This window comes from Balaenoptera borealis (genome assembly GCF_965194805.1).
Source record: "Balaenoptera borealis genome assembly, chromosome: X".
NCBI classification, from domain to species: Eukaryota; Metazoa; Chordata; class Mammalia; order Artiodactyla; family Balaenopteridae; genus Balaenoptera; species Balaenoptera borealis.
In genome coordinates, this window is record NC_138881.1 from 4,422,604 (window position 1) to 4,448,106 (window position 25,503).

General features: G+C 40.8%; 1 protein-coding gene across 18 annotated transcripts in view; it reads right to left on the minus strand.

The window, feature by feature from the left end:
* The window catches only part of NLGN4X (neuroligin 4 X-linked), an 886,820-nt gene that overhangs the window by 254,536 nt on the left and 606,781 nt on the right, over positions 1-25,503 (minus strand). For 17 of the 18 annotated variants that reach the window (XM_082375567.1, XM_082375570.1, XM_082375557.1 and 14 more), the window contains one exon: positions 173-974. In XM_082375567.1, the coding sequence (XP_082231693.1) occupies positions 173-644 (472 nt within the window). In that variant the 5' untranslated portion in view covers positions 645-974. Of the gene's footprint in view, positions 1-172; positions 975-18,725; positions 19,402-25,503 lie in introns of those variants that run through there. The other variant, XM_082375564.1, reaches the window with a different exon arrangement.

Consider the following 25,503-nt stretch of genomic DNA (forward strand, 5'->3'; position numbering starts at 1 on the left):
GATTAGACACTGCGTAAATTCAAGTCGAACAAATGGTATGTTACTGAGATAACTGAATATGAAAAAAGAAATGAATGGTTATAGAAAACATCATGCACAGGACATTATACAACCCTCTTGGCAAATTTGAGGCTGAGCGAGCAGGTGTTTTCTGTTTAGAATAAGTACTTACCATCCTCCGTAGGCACATAGATATTCAAATAAAGGCAGTCTTCATTCTGATCTTGAACGTAGGTCATCAGAGTATCCAGATTGGCAGTAAACCAGATGGGCAGCATGTCATGCAAGAGAGACCGCTCATCCAGGTGCTGGGGGCACACGGCAGCAAACTGAGTGGCGTTCCGAACCCCAGTCCATGAGGAGGGGGGTTCCGGGGGCTGAAACCGCCTTTCCCCGGTAGGAGGCGAGGCATAAGGGACCCCCAAGTATTGCTCCACTGGACCCAAAATCTCATTGGGCAGTGGTGTTCTCAAGCCCCGGATTTTGCCGTAATTGGTGTTGACCACAGGATACTGCGCCTGGCTGTCGATGAGCGTGAACTTGATGGCCAGGGCGGTGATCCACAGCAGGACGTTGGAGTTCACCATGACACAGACCGGGGTGAAGACCAGCGGAAGCCATAACAGTCCCTGGGGTCTCGACATGGTTCACCACCACATCCGCGGGCGTCCGTGCGATGCAACTCCAAGCAAAGCAAGCCGTGAAGGGAGCGTGCAGAGAGAGACGGCTTTCCAGGGACCAAGACCCTGGAGAGGGGAAGGGCTTGCTAGGAAGCCTCTCCGATGGGTCATAGACAGAGCCCAAGGTTAACAACAAACCCGGCGGTTTTCTCGGCAGCCCATCACGGGACAGCAGCCCTCTCTTAATCCTGGTGCCGAATTCCAGCCCGTGCGAGGCTCCAAGGAAGCGGTGACCGTCCAACACCTCCCCGGGGCAACGATCACTTAGGAGAAGTCCAAGGCAGAGCGGTCAGCCTAATGGGAGAGAAAAGCAGACAAGGATAAGGAAGGCAAGACCACTGCCACCGATGGCGTTTGCTGTGTGTTCCACGCAGCCCCCAACATCACGCAAGGAAATTCTCATTCACCGATGAATTCGTACAGCGGCACCTGCGGGCAGTAGAATTTCGCCAGACGATCGCTGGTCTTAATTTCTACAGTGAGTCCCATCAGCAAGAACGATGCCAATACTCCGGAAACACTCAAGTCTTTGTTGAAGGAACCAGCACACCACCAAAAGTTATACACATTGCACAGATAACTGTACTGATGTCTCCTGATTGCACTATTATTGATAATATTGGCCCATCAATGGATAGGAACTTCCAAAACACTGTTTCTCAGATGTTTAAGAAAACTGTCACTTTATATATAAAACAAACAAGGACCTACTGTATAGCACAGGGAACTATACTCGGTATTCTGTAATAACCTATATGGGAAAAGAATCTGAAAAAGAATGGATATAGGTATATGTTTAATTGAATCACTGTGCTGTACACCTGAAACACAACACTGTAAATCAACTATACTCCAATATAAAGTAAATATATTTTCTCCTATTCTGAGGGTTGTCTTTTCGTCTTGTTTATGGTTTCCTTTGCTGTGCAAATCCTTTTAAGTTTAATTAGGTCCCATTTGTTTATTTTTGTTTTTATTTTCATTACTCTAGGAGGTGGGTCAAAAAAGATATCACTGTGATTTATGTCAAAGAGTGTTGCCAAGCAGAAACAGAGACACAGATGTAGAGAACAAACGTATGGATACCAAGGGGGAAAGGAGGGTGGGATGAACTGGGAGATTGGGATTGACATATATACACTACTATGTATAAAATAGCTAACTAATGAGAACCTGCTGTAGAGCACAGGGAACTCTACTCGATGCTCTGTGGTGACCTAAATGGGAAGGAAATCCAAAAAAGAGGGGATATATGGATACGCACAGCTGATTCACTTTGCTGTACAGTAGAAACTGTAATACAACACAGTAAAGCAACTGTACCCCAATAAAATATTTAAATAAATTCATACATACATAAATACACTAATAAGTACATAAATAAATGTAAAAAGAACTGTCACTTTTTCCTAAGGTATTAGGAGTAGAGCTCTAGAAGTTTTCCAAGGTGGGTAAAGGGAAGTGTGCATCGAGACCAGGCTGGCTTCATGCCATGTGGGTATTTATCAGCGACCACAAAGGGAGCAACACGCAATGGAGAGAGCACTGACACCGGGTACTCATCCTTCTCGGGCTACGCAGTGCCACGTGTCTGTGGGCTCCAGACATCACCGCCCTGAATCTCAGCCTCCTTGTAAGAAACTGAACAAGATGGTGCATCTCAAGTGCATGCCGTAGTGCTTGTCACATCAAGACACCATTCATAATTAAGAGTGTTGACACAGCAGTCCCGATTTTCACATAAAGCGCTGCATGCCTTCAAGGGTAAACCCTGCAGCCTATTTAAGAACCTTCTGGTACATTTGAGCCATCTTCCTATTGAGTCTGGGATGAGTTAACTTTTAAAGAGTGACCTCCTTGGGAATTCCCTGGCGGTCCAGTGGTTAGGACTCCGGCGGTCTCACTGCCAGGGCCATGGGTTCAATCCCTGGTCGGGGAACTGAGACCTGCAAGCCACGTGGCGCCACCAGAGTAAAAAAAAAAAAAGGGACCACCTCAATTTGTCCCTACGGGGATCACATGACGACTCTCTCCAGATAAACCACTGCTCGTATGACATTCAAGAATGTCGCACGTGAGTATTATAAATGATGCATTAGAGACAGAAAACATTTCATGAGGTGCTGCAAGGACTCTACCTTTTTTTTTAATCAACATTTTTTTACTGAAGTAGAGTTGATGTACAATGTTGTGTTAATTTCTGCTGTCCAGCAGAGTGATTCAGTTATACATACACAGTTTTTTTTATATATTCTTTTCCATGATGGTTTATCATAGGATACTGAATATAGTTCTCTGTGATACACAGTAGGACCTTGTTGTTTATCCATCCTATACATAAAAGCTTACATCTGCTAACCCCAAACTCCCACCCCATCCCTCTCCCAACCCCCTCTCCCTTGGCAACCACCAGTCTGTTCACTACAGGACTCTACCTTTAAATACAGCATTCTTCAGCCGAAAATAGACAAATGTGTTTCTAAGGACACAGATTATTCTGGGTTATTCAGAGTCTTTCTGGACTAGAATATAATTATGCATTTCATTTCAGGGAATGGTTGAGTAGAATATGTCAAACAGATCATTTATTTTCTAATGAAACATATCTGAGCCAGATCTATCACAGAGCTAGAATACGTCTGGGGGAAATTTTGTCATCCATGACATCCTGGGCCAAGTTAATCAGAGTTGGATGAAAATGCACTACAACACAGGATGGTAGCATTGAGAGTGAAAATTCGCATCACACCCAATGGCTGATTTATGTGTTTGCTTCTGTCTTTGTACTGGAGACAACATTTGGATTTCATGATCCAATTGCTGAATAATTAAGAGACAGACAAAAAACGTGAAAGAAGTGTTGACTTGTCTGAAATCTTGTTTTCCTGAAAGCCCTTCTGGTTTAGAACCAGCATCAGTACTTCCTTCTCAAGCCTTCGTCATGGTCATAGGAGATGCCAGTAATTTCTGATTCTGATAGACCTGGGTCCCCAAATGCTACCTCTCTGTGAGCTGGAGAAGTGAGTCAACCTCTCTGAGCTTTAAGTAGATGGCGTGTCATGCCTCCTTTGTGGGTCTGGGCTGAGCCACAAGTGAGCAAAGAGGCAGGGCAGAGAAAAGGTCTCCTCAATATCCATGAAATGCTGGGATTTTGAACACAGACCTGCTCAAAACACTCCCAGGTACAGAGACAAAATGCACTGAAGTCAGCCCAGGGTTGGCATGAAGCAGGTATAGAGCAAGTAGTTTAAATTCTTTGAGCCTCTCTTTACTTATTTGTTTCTAACTCTCTGGGAATTAACTGAGTTGGTCCACACAAGGCATCACGTAGTCCCTGGACCACAGAATTCCATAAAGGTAGAATTCAGTTGGCGGATCTGTCCCAGGACTTACAACGTGAATGCCTTGAGGAAGTCTGGTCCGCTCCATCATTTCTCCAGCTCCATGTGGATGGCAGCACCTCTATGTCACATATTCGTTAAGACTGAGCAAGTGAGGGCACACGCAGACTTAATGCTTCACCTGTATGATCAAGCCTACCTCCCCACAAGGTTCTGAGGGCCAGAGAGAGACCATGAACCAGCCGGACCTAAGAGAAGGGGAATGGGGGGGGGGGGGGGGCGGGTATCTGGACACTCATGAAGTCCAGGCTAGGCATTCAAAATAATCATACGTTCTGAGCTATCTTATTTCCCGATGCTTTGGAATTTGGCAGTTTGCGCAAATGGAATACCACCAATGTCGAGCACTGTTTCTCAGGCTCTGCACTGCTGACGTTTGGGACCACACTGCCTTTGTGGTGAAGGCCGTGCTGAGCCCTGTAGGGTGTGTAGTAGCACCTCTGGTCTCTACCCACTCGAGGCTGGTAGCACCCGCCTCTCACTTTTAACAATCAAAAATATCTCTAAGTGACGCCCGGGGGCAAGATCATCTCAAGGTAAGAACCACGGGTGTAAATCATCAAATATGGGATTATGGTGGCCATGTAAATGACGAAGCACCTGTGGGTACATTTGAAAATTATCATCAGTGGCACTAGATTTACATTTGTGTGTGTATATATATGTGTATGTGTGTGTTTGTATGTGTCACATTCAAATATTTGGCAACTGTAAAAGTTTTAGCAATGAAGATTTAAAAAATAAACCTATTTTAAACATGCATCCTCATCCTCGTTTAAAAATCATTATAAATTTATTTTGGGGAGGACAAAAAAAAGACTTCTCGTGTAAACGTCACACTGAAAATAATTTTACAAGGAGTGAAATGTTGTTATAGCTACACATAATATATGTGTACAGTTAGGATATGTATAATACACATATTTATAAATATGCTATCTATTTTCTCTATAATATGTATTTATATATTTTTCAACTTTTTCCAAAATAAAAACAAGATACTACAAAGGAAATTCTTGAAGAAAAAAATTTTAATGAAAACAATGAGAACAAAAACTGAAACTTCACTGCATACATACAACTGGGGAGTGAGGAAGACCTTGATAGCACGTTCTCCCTGCAAAAGCTGCACACAGACTAATTACTCAGAGCGGCGTTTCGACTTGATTTATAACTTGATTAGGTAGTTTAGAATGATCTCTACAGGACAGTCATTCTGTATGAGGTTGTAATTAAGACTTGGCTTCCACTACTCAGGCATGCTAAACTATAAATGAGTCAAAATAACAATTGCAATAAATTTCTTTCCAAAGTGCAGATCACTCAAATTGAGACTGGTTTAATTTTACAATACGTATTTAATGTAGGTGAGCCCTGATCAAATTTATCTTGGTGTTTTGGCCTTCCAAGGAATGAAATCATGTCTCCTGGGTGTTCACGGCCTCACCTTTCTGTGGCTGCGAAACACATTACAAGACAGAGCTCTGTTGATGCACCTTCCAGAAAAAAGAAAAGAAAGGAAAAAAACACGAGAGGATTAATGAGGTGGAAACAGACCTCCCCTGAGGTGACTCTCAGCTCCATCGAAGGTCTGGGACTCGCTATCTGCTATCAATAGTCTGCTGACAACAAGAGGCACTTGGAAGATTCACTTTCATCTCACATCACAAAGCATCAGGAAACCAAGAACAGTAGATGCTGGTAAAATTAATGCGCTTGTACAACAATCCTTCCACACTGTTTCCTAGAAAGTCTGCCACTGGGGAATAGGCATTCCCCAAACTGTACAACCTGTACACCTCCCCGGTTTTATTTTTTCTTTTGCTTCTGGAGAAGACACCAACGTTTCATGGTACCCAAGTGGGGTTAGGGTTCATCTTTTATCCTACAGCACAGATGTCTACCGTGAGGTGGCCCAGGGCACCTGTCACCTACGTGAACAACCTCGACACTCTGCACATGGGCTGACAACACACACGCACACACACGCACACACACAATCCCTATTCAAGATTCCTTGATGCTGGCAATCAGCCACTTATTATATTTTTGTGTATTTTTTAATATGCTGGCTTTGATTTTATCTCCCAGATGGGCACAGTCACAATCTACTGTGTCTTTTGTCAAATCTTCTAGCTCTCCACACATCTATCCACGTACTTCCTTTCAGTTCTAAAAACCAGATCCCAACAAAATCCACCCTTTTGAACCAAGAAGCTTAGATGTAAATAATTACAGAGTGAAGATGCCATATGTACTATCTTCAAGGTGGCTGTATGTCCAGTGGGGGCTTCAAAGCATCAACTCCATCACCTCCGTCACCATACTGAACTTTAATGCCTCAGGAAAACAACAGGGCCACAGTCGTAGGAATTGGAGTTTGCAACAAGAGCCAGAACCCAGACTAAAACCAGGAAAAAGAGTTAATGGCTTATATGTGGTCCAGTCAAGACACTGGACAGACTGGGCATATATCTGGACAAAACTATAATTCAAAAAGATAGATGCACCCCTATGTTCATAGCAGCACTAGTTACAATAGCCAAGACATGGAAACAACCTAAATGTCCATCAACAGAGGAATGAATAAAGATGTGGTACATATATACAATGGAATATTACTCAGCCATAAAAAAGAACAAAATAACACCATTTGCAGCAACATGGATGGACAGAGAGATTGTCATACTAAGTGAAGTAAGACAGAGAAAGACAAATATCATATGATATCACTTACATGTGGAATCTAAAATATGACACAAACGAACTTACCTATGAAACAGAAACAGACTCACAGACATAGAGAACAGACTTGTGGTTGCCAAGGGGGAGGGGTATGGGGGAGGAATGGATCGAGAGTTTGGGGTTAGCAGATGCAAGCTATTATATATAGGATGGGTAAACAACAAGGGAACTATATTCAATATCCTGTGGTAAACCATAACGGAAAATATAAAAAAGAATGTATACATATGTATAACTGCATCACTTTACTGTATAGAAGAAATTAACATTGTAAGTCAACTATACTTCAATTAAAAAAGGATTGATTGGATAGAAAGATACACCATGGATATGTAGGCCAGAGATATGATCAGGAATAAAGCACGGATGTTTTTTCTAGAGCAATTATGTGGACAACAGAATCTACAGTGGTCACCGAAATAAAACACCAAAACTTAGTCATAGATCAGTAAGTATTTCATAAAGATCACTATTCTAAGTTACTGGGACATAGTGGGAGATGAGACAGAATTCCTGCCCACTTGAAGATTATACTCTCATGAACATGTCCCTAAAAGCGGTGCTTTTTTCCTTATTCATTGTGTGTACATCTAAAGCAAGCACAGGGACTGGCATGTATTAAAAGTTCATTAAATGCTTGACGTTCTGTGTCTAATTCAACTAATATCTAACATGATTTCCAAATCTAAATCAAATGTTCATAGAAGCAATACTATTTACAATAGCCAAGACATGGAAGCAACCTAAATGTCGATAGACAGATGAATGGATAAAGAAGATGTGGTACATATATACCATGGAATACTACTCAGCCATCAAAAAGAATGAAATAATGCCATTTGCAGCAACATGGATGCAACTAGAGATCATCATACTAAGTGAAGTCAGTCAGACAGAGAAAGACAAATATCATATGATATCACTTATACGTGGAATCTAAAAAAACATGATACGAATGAATTTACATACAAAACAGAAATAGACCCACAGACATAGAAAACAACATAGAAAACATGGTTACCAAAGGGGAAGGGTGGGAGGGATAAATTAGGAGTTTGGGATTAACAGATACACACTTCTATATATAAAATAGATAAAGAACTAGGTCCTACTGTATAGCACAGGGAACTCTGCTCAATATTTTGTAATAACCTATCAGAGAAAAGAATCTGAAACAGTATATATATATATATGTATATATATATGTGTGTCTGTGTATATATATATATATATATATATATATATATGTATATATATATAAAACTGACTCACTTTTCTGCACTCCTGAAACTAACACAACATTGTAAATCAACTATACTTCAATAAAAAATAAATTTCAAAAAATCTATTTTGATCACTATAGCCCTAGGGCAAAGAAAAATGTTCAACACTTAACAGAAAATTTAATAAATACACGTTTAATTTTTTAAAAACTATTTATACTAAACATGATTCCCAAATCTAAATCAAGTAATTTGCAAATATGTCCAGGGTTTGTGTGGAGCTCTCTCACCGAACTCAAGTCACAGATCATCAAGGTCAAACTGTCATGTCTTCAAGACATCTGGTCTCTGAAAAATCTCTTTTCTGTGCTCCTCTAACTGTCTCCATGTTTTTGTTCCACAGTTCAATAATTAGTACCATCCTTTTTCTAGTTATTTAGGTAAATTCAAAGCCACCTGTGGTGCTCCCTTTCCAAGATTCCACATACACTAAGTCCTCACATCTGCTGAGGGTCTTAACACAGGACCAGAGACGTGGTTACTGGTAACCTCACTGGTTACTGGTCAGAGAGCAGAGAGATCACAAAAGGTTAGCGAAAATGCAAAAGCCCAATAGTACCAAGTGTTGAGCAAGGATATGGAGCAGTTCCCATGCTATGCCGGTGACAAGTAGAGTGGCCACACAGGAAAAAATTTTGTGTCACAGAGGAAAGTCGAGCATGCAGAAGACTTTGGTGTAGATAAGCATACACACACATATATACAAACTATATAGTTTAAATAGTTTGTATCTGTCCCATAGAGCTTCTTGAATATTCATGTCGGGAGACATACACAGACATTTCCATTTGCAGCCGTAGCCATAATAGGAAAAGAACTGGAAGAACCCAGACGTCCACAAAGAGGTGAATGGATAAATAAATGTTGGCATATTAAAACAGAATACTACACAGAGTGAAAAATAAAAAACGGATCTGTAAGTTAAAATGGATAAACCCCCCAAATAAAAAGCAAGTCACAGAAGAATACATATGGTGTGATGTTACTGATATGATATTACATAAAACTAAATAGTACATTACTTAGAGCTGTACTTGTACTGAAATACAAAAAACAGGAAGGGCATTATTAAAACCAAATGCTGGGACAGTTAACTCCTACCCAGGGTCACAATTCACAATTCACAATACAAAGATATTGGTAATGTTCTATTTTCTAGTATGGCCATATGTATATTTGTTTAGCTTCTATGTGGGTATTTATATATTTCCATGTAGTGCACATTTTATGAGCATGGTTATTTCACAGTGCAGATTTCCATCAAGAGATGCATGTCTATATATAGGTTTGCCCTCACTTCATTTTCCCAAGCACTTAAAAAAGTATCTGAAATTTTAAATGAAAATATCTGAAATTTTAAAAGGGAAGGAAAAAGATCAACGCCAAGGTTACATGCCAAGCCCAAGGCAATGGGCCATCCGCCCACACAATCCATAAAAAGCAGCAGTGGCTGACAGCATCGCTAAAACTAGAGTCAGGTCACCTAAGACGCTACTGCCTAGGTCGCTAATTAGCCAGGCGACCTCTGACTCATCACTTAGCGCCCAGAGCTTCAGGCCCCTGGACCGCGCCACGAGGACCTGGAGGATGTGCCCTCTTCTCTTGCCTTCATCCTGAGGATCCTCTGAAACCACAGACGGCTATCCTCAAACCTGAGTGCACATGAAATAGCGAAGCGGTGGGAACAGAAAGCTCTCCAATGAGGTAGGAAGCCATAATTCAGGGGAGACCACTGGCACTGAAGCATATGGGAAGATGTGTGGTGTCAGAAGCAGATAAAACAGGCTTACAACCCTATTCCTAAAAAATGTACTCTTCAGAACCACAAAACCTCTATGGGCAGGATAAAAATGTCACTAGATTTACATTCACCTGAATTCTACTCCCAGATTCAGAATGAATATTAATTGTTTCCCCCGATATTCATGGATTCCTTGTACTCACTATCCTACACAAATAAGCCATTGTCGCCTTCTCATATCTGACCATATGGAGTTATTGCACAAGAGTTTGTACTGGAAATTATGCATACATATATATAACTATATGTATATAGTTTTAAAGTATACACATATCTACATCTAAATAATAACATAATATGATGCACGTGTGTGTGTGTGCATGTGTGTGTGTGTATGTCTCCAAACCAACCCACTGAGGTATTAAGTTCCTTTTGTTCAGGTACTATGCCTTCTCCATTCTTTGTAAATCTCTCCGGCACCTTGTGCAAGGGCCTTCACGTTGTACATGATCAATAAAACATATTATACGTGATGCCGATTACCCATTGCTAGATAGTTCGGTCTAAGTGTGAGCAATCTGAAAAATAGGCTCAAATATTCACCGCTGGGCATCACAACATTTACTCATCCAGCTGTTAAATATCTGGAAGGAGTACGGGCAAGGATTAGGAAAGTGCCTTCTGGACTTGGGCTGCCTAGAATTCAACGCCATCAGCAACCACTGAAGGCTGTAAACCATCAATGCCTCCACATTCTTACCTATAAAATGGGCACAGCATAGGATGTAACTTAAGGATATTACTGCACGTAGGTATATGGGCAGATACGTGTGTGTGAATATATACACCACATATGCATATGTATGTGTATGTAAATATATATACATTTGGAACAAGAAGTGTTCCCCAAAGAAACGAGAGCTAATTATAACTACTTCCTGAGGTTTTACTCAATGCTTCCACTGTGACCCACTTTGATCAATGTGACAATACATAATCAAACTCCCATCTGAATACAGTCTACATTCCAGATGATGAGGTCAAGCCTGTATTTAAATTATTACAATTAAGCAAATGCGTGGTCCACTTCTTCCCATCCCCTCCTTCTGTGGGACTGTGGGCTTCTGCAGGTTGGAATTTGGGATGGAGTGTCTAAGAGACGTATTGAAACTTCTAGATATGTAGAGAGAGCTGGCCCCGAGGGGTTCTGTCAGATGGTAACAGAGGCATGAAGGACTCAAACTGAAGAATGTGAATACAAGCCTACCGAGATTTACAGACAGTGGGAAAGATGTACCAGAAGGAACACACATTATTTCAGAGTCAATTCACATTCATTGCTAGACGATGAGCAGTTGAAAGGCAAAGACCACAGATGATTAAAAGTTAAACTTGGGAAAGAGAAGGTCCTCAGCACAGGTTATTCAATCAAAAGGAAGAGACAGATACCGAAGGAAGTCATAAGGAACCTGGACAAGAAAGGCAGAAAAATGGCAAGTCAGCATTCACGATGCTCTCCTTAGCTGAGCTCCTGTGGGTACCATAGTAAACCCCCCTACCAGCGACTCCATTCATACCCCCAACATAAACCTCCTGTGGGGCCCATGATTTAGCCCCTATGGTTTTTGCCTGTATGAGCTTCATCGTGAAGACAGAGTGTCTTGGGTTTGCCCTTTGACACAAGAATAAAAAGTGTTAGTCTGTGGCACTTTACCAGTTTCAGTCAATTTTGATGGAACCTAACTTTAAAAACTAAGGTACAGATCCATTTCCGAGGATCTACTTGTGAGATCTCTGCAAGTAAAGTAAGGAGGCCCAGATGTTAAGCACTCTTTTTTTTCTGCTTATTATATCTCTTTTAGCCATTTTTTAAATTGAAGTATAGCTGATTTACAATGTTGTGTTAATTACTGCTGTGCAGCAAAGCGATTCATTTATGCATATATATATATATATATATGTTCTCTTTTTATATTCTTTTCCATTATGGTTTATCACAGGATATTGAATATACTTCTCTGTGCTATACAGTAGAACCTTGCTGTTTATCCATCCTATATGTAGTAGCTTACATCTATCTGCTAACCCCAACTTCCCACTCCATCCCTTCCCCAACCCCTCCCCTTTGGCAACCACCAGTCTGTTCTCTATGTCTGTGATTCTGTTTCTGTTTCATAGATAGGTTCATCTGAAGCACTCTTAATACGATTCACTATAAAAGGCATTCCCAGAGCTGTATAACGGGGGCTGAAGTAATCTTGATCACCAAAAGGAGATATTTACGACAAGAAGTTGAGTGAGTTCTCCTGCAAAGGAAAGCTACTAGTGTGAGCAAAAAAGAGGAGTCCCTTTATAGACAGCCCAGTTTCACCTTAGATGTGGTGGGACCTCACCCAGTCAGACGGTGGGCCTGCAGATCGATGGTTGAACAACTGGACACTTTGGGGTTAGTCTGGATGAGAAGAACCAAGTCTTCCCAAAGGAGACAACAATCAAGAACCATTTCAGGTGATAATGATAAGTGTGAGTATTTGGGTCTTTAATAAGTAGCTTTGAAACGGCTCTTTATAGCCTCTACTGATGAACTGTACAGTGTCCAACAATAGAGAGTGTCTTCAGGATGTTTCCCGAGACACCATCCATGACTCAAGGACTGGCTCAAGCTTATATAACCCCAGCTGGAGTGTCCCACTTTTCCTCTGAAGCCTGTATCCTATTTGCCTAAAGCATACTTCATCTTATGGGGAAGGCTGTTTCATCGTATATGGAAGACGCTGTATCTTGGAAATTACTATTTTCAGTGTGATGTTCACTGTGACAGTTGGAATTCTTCTCTCATGTGTTTCTGATGGTGTAGAGTCACTTCAAGTGATGAGAGCTGATGTGCTTATACACTGTAGGACTCTGGGTGATTAAACAATCCTGTTCCCACACACTGTACTCGCCAAGCACGACTCTGTCTAAGCTCCCAGAAGAGGCGGGTTTGTTTTCTGTCTTGACCACCACCATCTCCACCAGTTCCCCAGCACGTTTCCTCTGCCTTCCTCAAACAGGAAGATTCATGTGTGAAAACCAACCCTTTTCCCAGGGATTGAGACACTCCAGACAGGCTTCCTGTCTTAGCATCAGAAACTACCTGAGATGAGACCTTCCATCTCTAGGAATTGACAGGGTCATCCAAGATGTGGAATGTAGGCGAGGGTTCTTCCCTGAAAACCTTTGTGTCTCACTATAGTGTGGAGAGGGAGCAGAGGAAGGAAGAAAAGGGATGCAAAAGAAAGGAGAGAATTCACAAAGGGAGGAAAGAATAAGAAGTCTGTAGTCAAGAGACAGAGTCAGGGTCAAGGCTCAAAGGCATCTCCTTGTTAACCTACCCCCAAAGCCTTACAAGCATTATAACAAAAGTAAAATTCATGCAAATGAAATTTATTGTGCCAATAAATGCAGTAAATAGCATTCAACTATCATTGCTCCTGACACCTTTACTTTTTTAAATAAAAATGAGGGAAAATTCTAATCCACTAGATTCCTTACTTTATCTTCACACGCAAAGACTCTCACACTGTACCCTCTCTACTGGGGCCTAATTACTCTCTCATCCCCAGCCTCTGGCAAAATTCCTACCTACACATGCAGGTTTTAAAAAGAAAAGCTGACTAAACTAAATTTTTAAATCCTTTCCTCTACCCAGTTCCAAATTCAGTTTCTCTACCCAGAGTCCGTGATTCCCATTCCCACCCAGGTGCCCCTGAATAGAACCCAGGGGTTCTATAAACTAGAACAGATGAGAGAGATTACATCTTTGTTTTCAGTAAATGTGAACTGAAATTTAGGCTTTGCTTCAATTATGAATGTAGGTGTAACATACACACAAACACACACTCAGTAATAGGAGAAGTCCCTGTAACTTTGCCCCAACAGAAGTCACATATTTTCTTATCAAATTAATGCTATGGCAGATATCACAAAATGCTGTCTATAGTCACCACTACTTTCCAGTTGTGACAATTATCAGCCTCTTAACTAGATCTGGTTACTTAATACACAAAAAAGAAGCACATAAAATACTATGACACATTTTACAGTCCAGCAATCCCACTCCTGGGCACATATCCAGAGAAAACTCTAATTCAAAAAGATACATGCAGGGACTTCCTTCATGGTCCAGGGGTTAAAACTCCATGCTCCCAGTGCAGGGGGCCTGGGTTCCATCCCTGGTCAGGGAACTAGATCCCACATGCTGCAACTAAAAAAAGATCCCGCCTCAATGAAGATCCCGCATGCAACTAAGACCCAGCACAGTCAAATAAATAAATATTAAAAAAAGATACATGCACCCCAATGTTCATAGCAGTACTATGCACAATAGCCAAGACATGGAAGCAACCTAAGTGTCCACTGACGGATGAATGGATAAAGAAGATGTGGTACATATATACAATGGAATATTACTCAGCCATGAAAAAGAACGAAGTAATGCCATTTGCAGCAACATGGATGGAACTAGAGATGATCATACTAAGTGAAGTAAATCGGACAGAGAAAGACAAATACCATATGATATCACTTATATGTGGAATCTAAAAAAACGATATAAATGAACTTATTTGCAAAACAGAAACAGACTCACAAACACAGAAAACAAACTTATGGTTATCAAAGGGGAAAGGGGGGAAAATAAATTAGGAGTTTGGGATTAGCATATACAAACTACTATATATAAAACAGATAAACAAGGTCCTACTATAGAGCACAGGGAACTATATTCAATATCCTGTAATAAACCATAGTGGAAAAGAATATGAAAAATAACGTATATACATGTATAACTGAGTCACTTTGCTGTACAGCAGAAATTAACACAATGTTGCAAATCGGCTATACTTCAATAATAAAAACTATGGCACATTTAAAGAATATCTTGATAACTATGTCAATAAAACTGGTTTCCTTTTAAGGTTATTTATCTTATGAATTAAAATACTATGTTCAGAAAGGGTGTATATTTTTCCCCAAACTGACAAGGGATCTCACACACACACACACACCCTGAGTAGGTATGGTTAAAATCCCTTGACTAACTGCCAAACTACTGATACCGCCTGCATCTCCAGCTACCCTGACCTGGTTACAGGAGGGCTTTCTGCTGGTGGATAAGGTACATGTGGTTGAGTGAAAAAAGATCACTCACTCAGCAATCTTGTAACAAGGCTTTTCTGGCTCTTCTGCCCTCCCTTCGGAAAACGTGCCCTGAGCCTAAGTCCCCCGTGAGAAGGCATGACACCTCCACCTGAAGGTCTTGCTTTGCTGTGGTCACACCTGTCCAGGTCAGGGAAGTCTTCCTGGGCATCCCTCCCCATAGACCTTTGCTGGAACCTGACACCACCTCAGCCTGGATTCCCTAGTGGTCAAAGCTATGCCCACGACAAGTGACTGATAGGAATATTGGGACCAGGAATTCATCCTTTATCAACACCACTTGTATACGGAAGAGGCAGGGATCAACTCCAAGGCCAGGGCACCCCTTCACCTCTGGAATGATTCCAGCAAAGGCAGGGTCCTTCTCTCTTTCTGAACCAAAGCCACTTAAATTTTAAACCTAAAACTTGAGAATAAAGGAATGTTGAAAACTCACACGTCTTTCTAATCCTAGATACAGAGAACACGATAGCTAATGTGAGTTTCCATTTGAAATACCACAAGTGAACAGAGGAGGGGAAAGAGTCAGAAGAAGAGAAGTTAATTAATTTGCCACTGGAGTCAAACCGGTCAGAGTGGCCATCATGAAAAAGTCTACAAACAACAAATGCTGGAGAGGGTGTGGAGAAAAGGGAACCCTCCTACACTGTTGGTGGGAATGTAAATTGGTGCACCCACTATGGAGAACAGTATGGAGGTTCCTTAAAAAACTAAAAATAGAGTTTCCATATGATTCAGCAATCCCACTCCTGGGCATATACCCTGAGAAAACCATAATTCGAAAAGATACATGCACCCCAATGTTCACTGCAGCACTATTTACAACAGCCAAGACATGGAAGCAACCCATGTGTCCACTGACAGATGAATGGATAAAGAAGATGTGGTACATATACACAATGGAATATTACTCAGCCATACAAAAACAAACAAAATAATGCCATTTGCAGCAACATGGATGGACCTAGAGATTATCATACTAAGTGAAGTAAGCCAGACAGAGAAAGACAAATATCTTATGATATCACTTATATGTGGAATCTAAAAAAAGGGTACAAATGAACTTATCTACAAAACAGAAACAGAGTCACAGATGTAGAAAACAATCTTATAGTTACCGGGGAGAAACAGGGGGAGGAATAAATTGGGAGATTGGGATTGAGATATACACACTACTATATATAAAATAGATAGCTAATAAGGACCTACTGTATAGCACAGGGAACTCTACTCAATACTCTGTAATGACCTATATGGGAATAGAATCTAAAAATGAGTGGATATATGTATATGCATAACTGATTCACTTTGCTGTACACCTGAAACTAACAACATTGTAAATCAACTATACTCCCACAAAAAAAAATTTGCCATTGGATGCTGGGTAACCAGAGTCTGAACTCATTAAAGCCATCGAGAAGAAATCCAGGGATGAACAGCATTGATGGAGGCATGCATAAACCCACTGCTTCTCTATGTGTCCTACCTATTCCCTATGGTCCATTTCTAAGACAAAGGATGCGGGAAGACTCAAAGTTACATAAGCTCCAAAGTGTTTAACAAATGGCAAAATCCTGAAACTCTAAAAAGGTTAAGTCTATCCCTCTGACTTATAACCTGTACCACCTCCCTTTTGCACCTGAAAACTCTCCCTTGCTTTTCTTCAGTGCATATGTGGGAAGATTTCTTTCTTCCCTTCACCTCTTTCTGTACAGAAAAGGATATAAAAAGGTTGATTTTTTTTTTTCACTACAATAATCAGATGCCACAGATTTTTTTTTCTGCGATGAATGCTTTCCTTGGCTATTTTCAGACCTCCTATTAAGAGCTATTCTTTCATTCTGGCCTATTCGTCTTAACCCAATTAAACCCAATTAAATCCTCTGCCATGATGGTTCTATTTCCCCTACGTCTAATTATCGTTTAACTAGTCTCTGTTACTGCATGTTCTTTTCCACTGGCCCACCCCTGACGGTAGCACGAAGAGGACGTGATACACACACACAAAACCTTGATGTTAAATTTTCATCTGGCAAATTCCCCTGAGTGGAAATTTACCAACAGCCAGGGTGCCATTTGAAGACTAAATTCCTTTGCAGCTTCAAATACTGGAGGAGCACAGGCTGACTGCGTCAAAGAGGTTTTAAAACGACCACATGCAAAACAATTTGCCTCTGTTAAGAATGTCCTTCGAGTTAATTAGGTCATTAGGAAAACACACTGAATTTATGGCGGCTCAGATAACTGCCTTCAATATGGATTAACAAATAAACTTTATGTGTGTACGTGTGTATGTGTGTACGTGTATGTGTGTACGTGTGTGTGTGTGTGTGTGTGGCTGCTTTCCCCGAGATTTTTACAGCCTAGATTAAAATTAGAAGCCTCCTTCCGAGGAGGCCCATTTTGATGCTTAAGTTTACTCACAAATAAAGAGCTTTTAAAAATATACTCAAGAACATCAGAGATTCATTAGCGTTAAGGATATTCTAAGAGTAAAGTTAGGCAGCCGGAACTCTTCAAAAAAGGTAAAGGAAAATCAGAAGAGGCGGGATGGAGACACAGCCCCGCATCCAAGGAGAACCGTCTCCTGGAAATAGGCTGGTTTTCCAGATCATAGGACGGGACCTCAAGGCAGGAGGGAACACAGATGTCTGTAACCGAAGACCAAGTACATAAGTTCTAGTGACATCCATCATTTAAGAGACTCAAGGATTAGATCACATCACAAAGCCAGCTCTGTCAGCACTGCACGAATTTCGTGAGTGGGCTTCTCCTGGGATAAAAGGGACTTCTCAAAAATAAACACTTCGGGGATTTCCCTGGCGGTCTAGCGGTTAAGAAAGACCCTGCGCTCCCAATGCAGGGGGCAAGGGTTCGATCCCTGGTAGGGGAACTAAGATCCCGCATGACACACGCTGCGGCCAAAAAAATAAAATAAAATAAAAAATAAACACTTTGGTGAGCCCCTGGCTTCTCAGCTAATAATATAGAGACCTACACCACACCTGATATTTATCGCGTATAAAGTGCATTGAAGAAATGTAGGCTATACTAGCTGCAAAAGATAAAGCATGCTATTCATAAAGGCCAGTGCTGATTGGTAGAAAATACTCCTCACTGTAGAAGCTCGGGAAAGGCCAGATTATACTGAAAGGAATTTTGGCTTCCACGCAAGCATGTTCGACCACTGAACACATTTCTAGGGCCGGTAATGATGTCCCTCACTCCCGAGTGAAAGGACCTCATGGAATCAGACCAGAGGAATGCAAGGAGCTCCTCCAAGGAGCCACTTAGGATGACCGACTGCCCGGGAAACACAAACTGAGATAATTGTATTTAATTCAAGTTCATGCGCCATTCCAGAAACAGGAAAAACTGGAACAATTAAATCGCAACGGTGCCATTGAACCAGCCCAGTGGGCTTCCTGTAGGACAGACAAAGCCCTCCACAACGAGAACATTCTGTGACTTCAGTTTAAAAAAAAAAAAAAGAAAAAAGAAAAAAGAAAACAACCGGAAAAATGAAAGGCTTTTTGAGAGAAGCATTAGGTCATTTTTCAGCAGTGACTGCCTTTCTATAAAGAACACATCCGATAATAAGGAATAAAAAACAACTGAGTAATGAAGTTTGCTCAGGTTATACCCTTATTTTATCTTTTAAGGGAAAGCGCCTTACCTCGGTGAAGGGAACCGTGGATGTGATTTTTAAAGAGGCAGGAATCTGTGTTACTGTAGGTCCCTGGTTCTTAAAGGTGGCTGTTTATTAGAATCCTCGGGGAGAAGTGAGAAATCCCACTACTCAGGCTGCACTCCAGACCGCCTCTGTCAGCGTCTCTGGGCTGGGGGCGGGTCGAGGCGCAGGTGTTGGTATTTATCAAATCCTCCAGGTGATTCTAATGGGTCGCCCGATTGGCCAAACGATGCTTTAGAAAAGGGTATCCACCTACACACCCTGGGAAATTTGGGTCTTATTTTATTTTTCCTTTAGAAAAATTTCATTTCACCAAGGAAAGACTCGTATGCTGTCTTCAAAGCCAAACTATAAGTATTGTTTCAGCAGCAACGATAGCATCAAACAGCAAATTCCTCCCCCAAGGTCCACCCGCTCCCCCATCACCATGGCTACCTCAGGAGGGGAAAGACTTTCAGGTGTCTCAGCTTTACTTCTTAAAATACGCCCCATCGTAGTTCTGAACAGTTTGCTTTTTCTTGACAAGTCTTTTTTAGATACTATCTATAGATGATCCAACCTATTTGCCTCTAAATCTCCCGATACAGTTCCAACACTTTTGCTTATCTCATTTTCTAGTACAAACACCATTGTAACCGTGCAATTAATGGTCACTCTTGAACCAAGCTCTGTATGCTAACAAAACTCTTCTTTTTTGAATCACCTGTTTTAACTGGAGACAATTACAGCCTCAGAGTTTCACTTTCATACTTTCTGTGAATCTACTCTTCATTTTTCTTAATGCTCATCTCAAGGACGGTCTCCACGGGATCAAATGCTTCATTTCCTTTTCGTTTATTTTTTTTTCCTTGGTGTCTCTCTGGAACATCCTTTTGTGACCCAGTCTCCACCCGGAATTCACTGGGGACTCAGTTCCTCTGGCTATTTTCTGTGAAGTCCATTGTTTCTTGGAAAACATTTCCACTCACTGTGTATTCTGCTATTTGAAGGAACACATTATCACACGGCCTTCTGAGAAAAAAAAGGCATGAAAAGTCGATCTTTTAGAGACCATGCATGAGTTCAAATTCTAGACTCTGACCTCACATGCATAGTTTGGTTCAGAGTGGAGTTCTAAGTCGGAAATCAGTTCTATCTGGGGTTCTGGAAGTTTCTGTCGTTGAATCTTTGGGAAAGACTTTGAAGGGCCTGTGGCATTCTAACTATTGATTATTCGGGGGGGGGGGTTTCTCTTTTTTCACTTGCCCTTCCAACCGCTCAGAGGATCCCAATCTCTTAGGATCTTCTCCGTGTAGCTGCTGTTCTGAAATTTCACAGCAGCGTGCTTCGGGCGTGAAGTTCATTTCATTCTCACGCTGGGCATCTAATGTGCCACGTAAGTGTGAAAGCTTAGATCTTTCAGTGATGGGGGGAAAATGAAAATTATTTACAAGTCTCTTCTGCCCCTTTTATTCTTTGTCACCCTTTGCTGGAACCACTGTTTGGATGATGAATTCCTAGATTGAGACTTAATTTTCTTTCTTTCCTTTTTTTTCCATCAGGTTTTATCCATAGGAAATATCTTCATATTTATGTCTGGCTCCATTTTTTTTTAAATTTGGCTATTACGTTACTTTTTCATAGGAGTCCCACTTTTTTAAAGGATTGATATTTTAGCATATCTCCCACAAGTTATAGATGAGAGGGTTGTTTTCTTTTTTCACGTTTCTAGTTGGTGCTGTGTATGTTTCCTCCAGATAACATTTTTCCGTTGTTCATTTTTTTTTAAGATTCTCTTATTGGAAGCTACCCTAAAATATCTAGGATGTAAGGCTATCTTTTCTCATCAGCGAATAAGCTCTGTGTCAGTAGGTTGTGGTCCTCAGCAGGTGGACTTCTATACAGTGAAAAAGCAAGTTACTCAAATGGCTTTCAAATGCTATTTATGGAATTCTTTTCACTGCTCATTCAGTTTCCCCATAAAAAGGTGCCTCCCATACGTGTTTGGACAAGCCTAGGGGCTTTCAACTTGGGAGGGAAGTAGGGGGCAGTAGGATACCACTTGCCACTGGGATGCAGAATGCATGTAATTCCCTAGTTGTTCTGTCTGGGGACAGTCCTCACTCCACTAATTCTTAAGTCCCTGGGTCCTTCTCTCTTGCATTCAATTCCTCCAAATAAACATCTTCTATTTCCTGGGCAGCAGGGGGAAAAACAGTACTTTGCCACATGGATGGAAACCTCTGGTCTAACAGAAGATCAACGGAGCTTAGAGTTTTAAAAGAGGTTAAAAAATGCTTGCGTTCAATCTAACTTGGATTAAAAACAATACGTGTGTTCAATCCAAATTCTGCACCATCCAAGGAAGTCATTTATCTTTCTTACTCTGAGAAAAATACCACTATACAAGGACCTGGATTTAATATAAATGGCATATAAATGGCAGGGTGGCATAAAATTAGGTAGTATCAACAAACTAGTGAATACAACAGAAAGGAAGCAGACTCACAGATATAGAGAATAACCTAGTGGTTCCCAGTGGGGAGAGGGGAGGGGGGGAAGGAGCAAGATAGGGGGAGGGGGGTAAGAGGAACAAATTATTAGGTATAAAATAAGCTACAAGGATATACTGCACAACACGTGGAATATACCCAAAGTTTTATAATAACTATAAATGGAGTATAACCTTTAAAATTGTGAATCATTATGTTGTACACCTGTGACTTATATAATATTGTACAGCAACTATACTTCAATAAAAAACAAATTAGGTGGTATTAAACCACCTTGAAGTAGGGAGAATGCACTCCATGAAATAGAATTCATTACACTGAATTAAAGGCTTTCCAAAGTCACTGAATAAAGAGCTTGATGTAATGTTTTTCATGTACATATCAAATCCTAAAGCATTTAATTTCTTTTCTTCATTTTTATCTGGCAAAGATGCCTCTAATAAAAAAAAAAAAAGGGACTTCCCTGGCGGTCCAGTGGTTAAGACTGTGCGCTTTCACTGCAGGGGGTGCGGGTTCGATCCCTGGTCTGGGAACTAAGATCCCGGGTGCCGCATGGCCAAACAAAATTTTAAAAAAGGATTAAAACAATTTTTAAACAAGTAAGAAATAGGACATCTGCAGAAACATGGATGGACCTAGAGATGGTCATACTGAGTGAAGTAAGTCAGCCAGAGAAAGACAAATAACATATGATATCGCTTATATATGGAATCTAAAAAAAAAGGGTACAAATGAATGAGCTTATTTACAAAATAGAAATAGAGTCACAGATGTAGAAAACAAACTTATGGTTACCAAACGATGGGGAGGAGGGATAAATCAGGAGATCAGGATGGACATATACACACTACTATATATAAAATAGATAAATAATGAGGACCTACTGTAGAGCACAGGGAACTCTACTCAATACTCTGCAACGGCCTACATGGGAAAAGAATCTTAAAAAAAATAAAAGACTGGATATATGTATATATAAATCACTTTGCTGTATACCTGGTATTAACCAAACATTGTAAATCAACTATACCCCGATAAAAATATGTTTTTTAAATGGGGAAAATAAAACCAACCTCAAAAAATGTAAGAAATAGGACTAAAAGTGAAAATTTACACAGACAAATTATCTGGAATCAGGAATGAGGGTAGGTATATTAGATGCTCATCAAAATACATTTGCCAACATTGAGCTCTGACGTTTCCTCAATGAATTTCCTCACTTTCTGCCATCTTTGTCATCCAATCAATTCAAGATCACAAGCTGTATCTTCTCCTGTTCATTTTACTTGTAAAGGGTTCATAATGGCCATGAGTGTTTTCACTCAGCCCAGGGGTCTTTAATCAAAAATTGAGTCAGCATAAACATAGAGAACAGACTGGTGGTTGCCAAGGGGGGGAGGAGGGGTAGGGAAGGACTGGGAACTATATCCAATCTCCTGGGATAAACCATCATGGAAAAGAATATGAAAAAGAATATATATGTGTATAACTGAATCACTTTGCTGGACAGCAGAGATTGGCCCAACACTGTAAATCAACTATACTTCCATAAATTTTTTTTTAAAAATTGAGTCAGAATCTCATTTATATCTCTAGAAAATACAATATCCAGGGACTTCCCTGGTAGCGCAGTGGTTAAGAATCCGCCTGCCAATGCAGGGGACACAGGTTCGAGCCCTGGTCCAGGAAGATCCCACATGCCACGGAGCAACTAAGCCCGTGAGCCACAACTACTGAGCCTGTGCTCTAGAGCCCGTGAGCCACAACTACTGAGCCCGTGTGCCACAGCTACTGAAGCCTGCGTGCCTAGAGCCCGTGCTCCACAACAAGAGAAGCCACTGCGACGAGAAGCCCACGCACCTCAACGAAGGGGAGCCCCTGCTCACTGCAACGAGAGAAAGCCTGTGCACAGCAATGAAAACCCAACACAGCCAAAAATAAATAAATAAATTTATAAAAAAAAAAAGCACTTGGAATAGGTCCTAGCACAGAGGAAGAGCTATGTAATTGTTAGCCTCTGCTATGACTGATAACCCAAAGAGAGAAGGCTAAATTCAGGAGGCAGAATGCTAGGGTGGCAAAGTCCAAGGGGAAATGATGATATGGGGGCAAACACTTCCCCTTATATGATTCATTTAAATAAATAACCTATTTGGAACCCTCCTGCACTGTTGGTGGGAATGTAAGTTGGTGCAGCCATTATGGAGAGCAGTACAGAGGTTCCTTAGAAAACTAAAAATAGAACTACCGTATGATCAAGCAATCCCACTCCTGGGCATATATCCAGACAAAACTCTAATTCAAAAAGATACATGCACCCCTATGTTCACAGCAGCACTATTTACAATAGCCAAGACATGGAAACAACCTAAATGTCCATCGACAGATGAATGGATAAAGAAGATGTGGTACAAATATACAATGGAATATTACTCAGCCATGAAAAGGAATGAAATAATGCCATTTGCAGCAACATGGATGCAACTAGAGATTATCAATACTAAGTGAAGCAAGTCAGACACAGAAAGACAAATACCATATGACATTGCTTATATGTGGAATCTAAAATATGACACAAATGAACCTACCTATGAAACAGAAACAGACTCATGGACATAGAGAACAGACTTGTGGTTGCCAAGGGGAAGGAGGGGTGGGGGAGGGATGGAGTGGGAGTTTGGGGTTAGCAGATGCAAACTGGTATATATAGGATGGATAAACAACAAGGTCCTACTGTAGAGCACAGGGAACTATATTCAACATCCTGTGATAAACCATAATGGAAAAGAATGTATGTAAATGTATAACAGAATCACTTTGCTGTATAGCAGTAGTTAACACAACATTGTAATTCAACTATACTTCAATAAAAAATAAATTAAAAAAATAATACTCTGTTTATCATCATTTTTGATGACACAAGCATAATACCTTGATGTCTGGTCAAGATTTATGAATAATTCTAGTCAATGGTCAAATCACAGCAGACAACGCAGGCAGAATCATGTCCTTTGAACACGAAAAAATTGCTGGTTGATAGCAGGAACTCCAGAACTTTGTAAAGAACACCAGGAGGCATCTTTTAAATTTCATACACCCAGCATTTAAAAGGCGGGAAGATGACTGAGGCTGACAGAATTCAGATGGTTTCATGGAGATAGGCAGGTCTTAGCTGTCTCCCTATGTGTTCTCAGATATTACTGTGAATTCTGTGCCCGCCTGCAGTAAAGCACGGATGCCCATCATTTGGTCACACAAATGCAGAAAACTTGTGACTCCAAAACTAATGGCTGGGGTACGGATGAGGATACATTACCAGAATTCCATGTTGAAAAACATCTTAAGAAGGGTAGTTAGCCCATCTTGCTTATATGACATAACTTAGCGTGATTAAATGTGATCACGTTCACCGACCGAGTTCTGATACTTGACTAAGTATCACAATATGTTTTACTGTGAATACAGGTGGATTCCTATCTGCATTAATATATTGATTTTGTCACTCTCAACTCCCTGTGGGAAGGCACCATCTCCTAGGATCCTTCTGTACACAATGGACAAGATAATCACTGAAAAGGAGCCCACGGTGACTTTTTTCCAGCAACCATTTCAAGCCCTTACACCTCAGGATCTACTCCTGGAAAATGGACAAGATATGCCAGCCTAACCTGTTGCCAGAATCCAATAAAACCATGACTATGAAGGCAAGTTTGAAAACTGTCAAGCAATACATGCATGTAAAATTATTCTAGTGGGCACTGACTCATTTATATGAAATAAAGTATTGCAATGTAGTGGTGGCCACCATCAGAACCATGGTGCACATGATTGCACATCAAGCTTTGAGTCCAAAAGAGCTCGGGAAGACAACACTCCTTCAATGACTTTTTCTAAAAAAGGGTAAAATATAGAAATGCTAAGCATATATTCATCTTTGTAGGTGTGTGGTGTGTGTGTGTGTGTGTGCACGCACACGCACACGTGCTAAAATAGTTTACTAACTCAGGTAAAATGGCGGAAACCTAAATTCCATGGGACTGGCAAAGACAGAACATCAATTCAATCTTTTGAAGTCCTGAGCTAAGAAAGCTCCCACAGACTAATAACTAAAAGACACTAAACCACCGATTATAGCATGACAAGGGAAAAAGGCAGATTTTGTTCACCAAGGTTACAAAGTATTAATAAACTCAAGGGTAATGGATAAGGCTTCAGGTCATGTCATCTTACCATCAAGATCATTCCAGACACATGGGACTGGAGTATCCTAA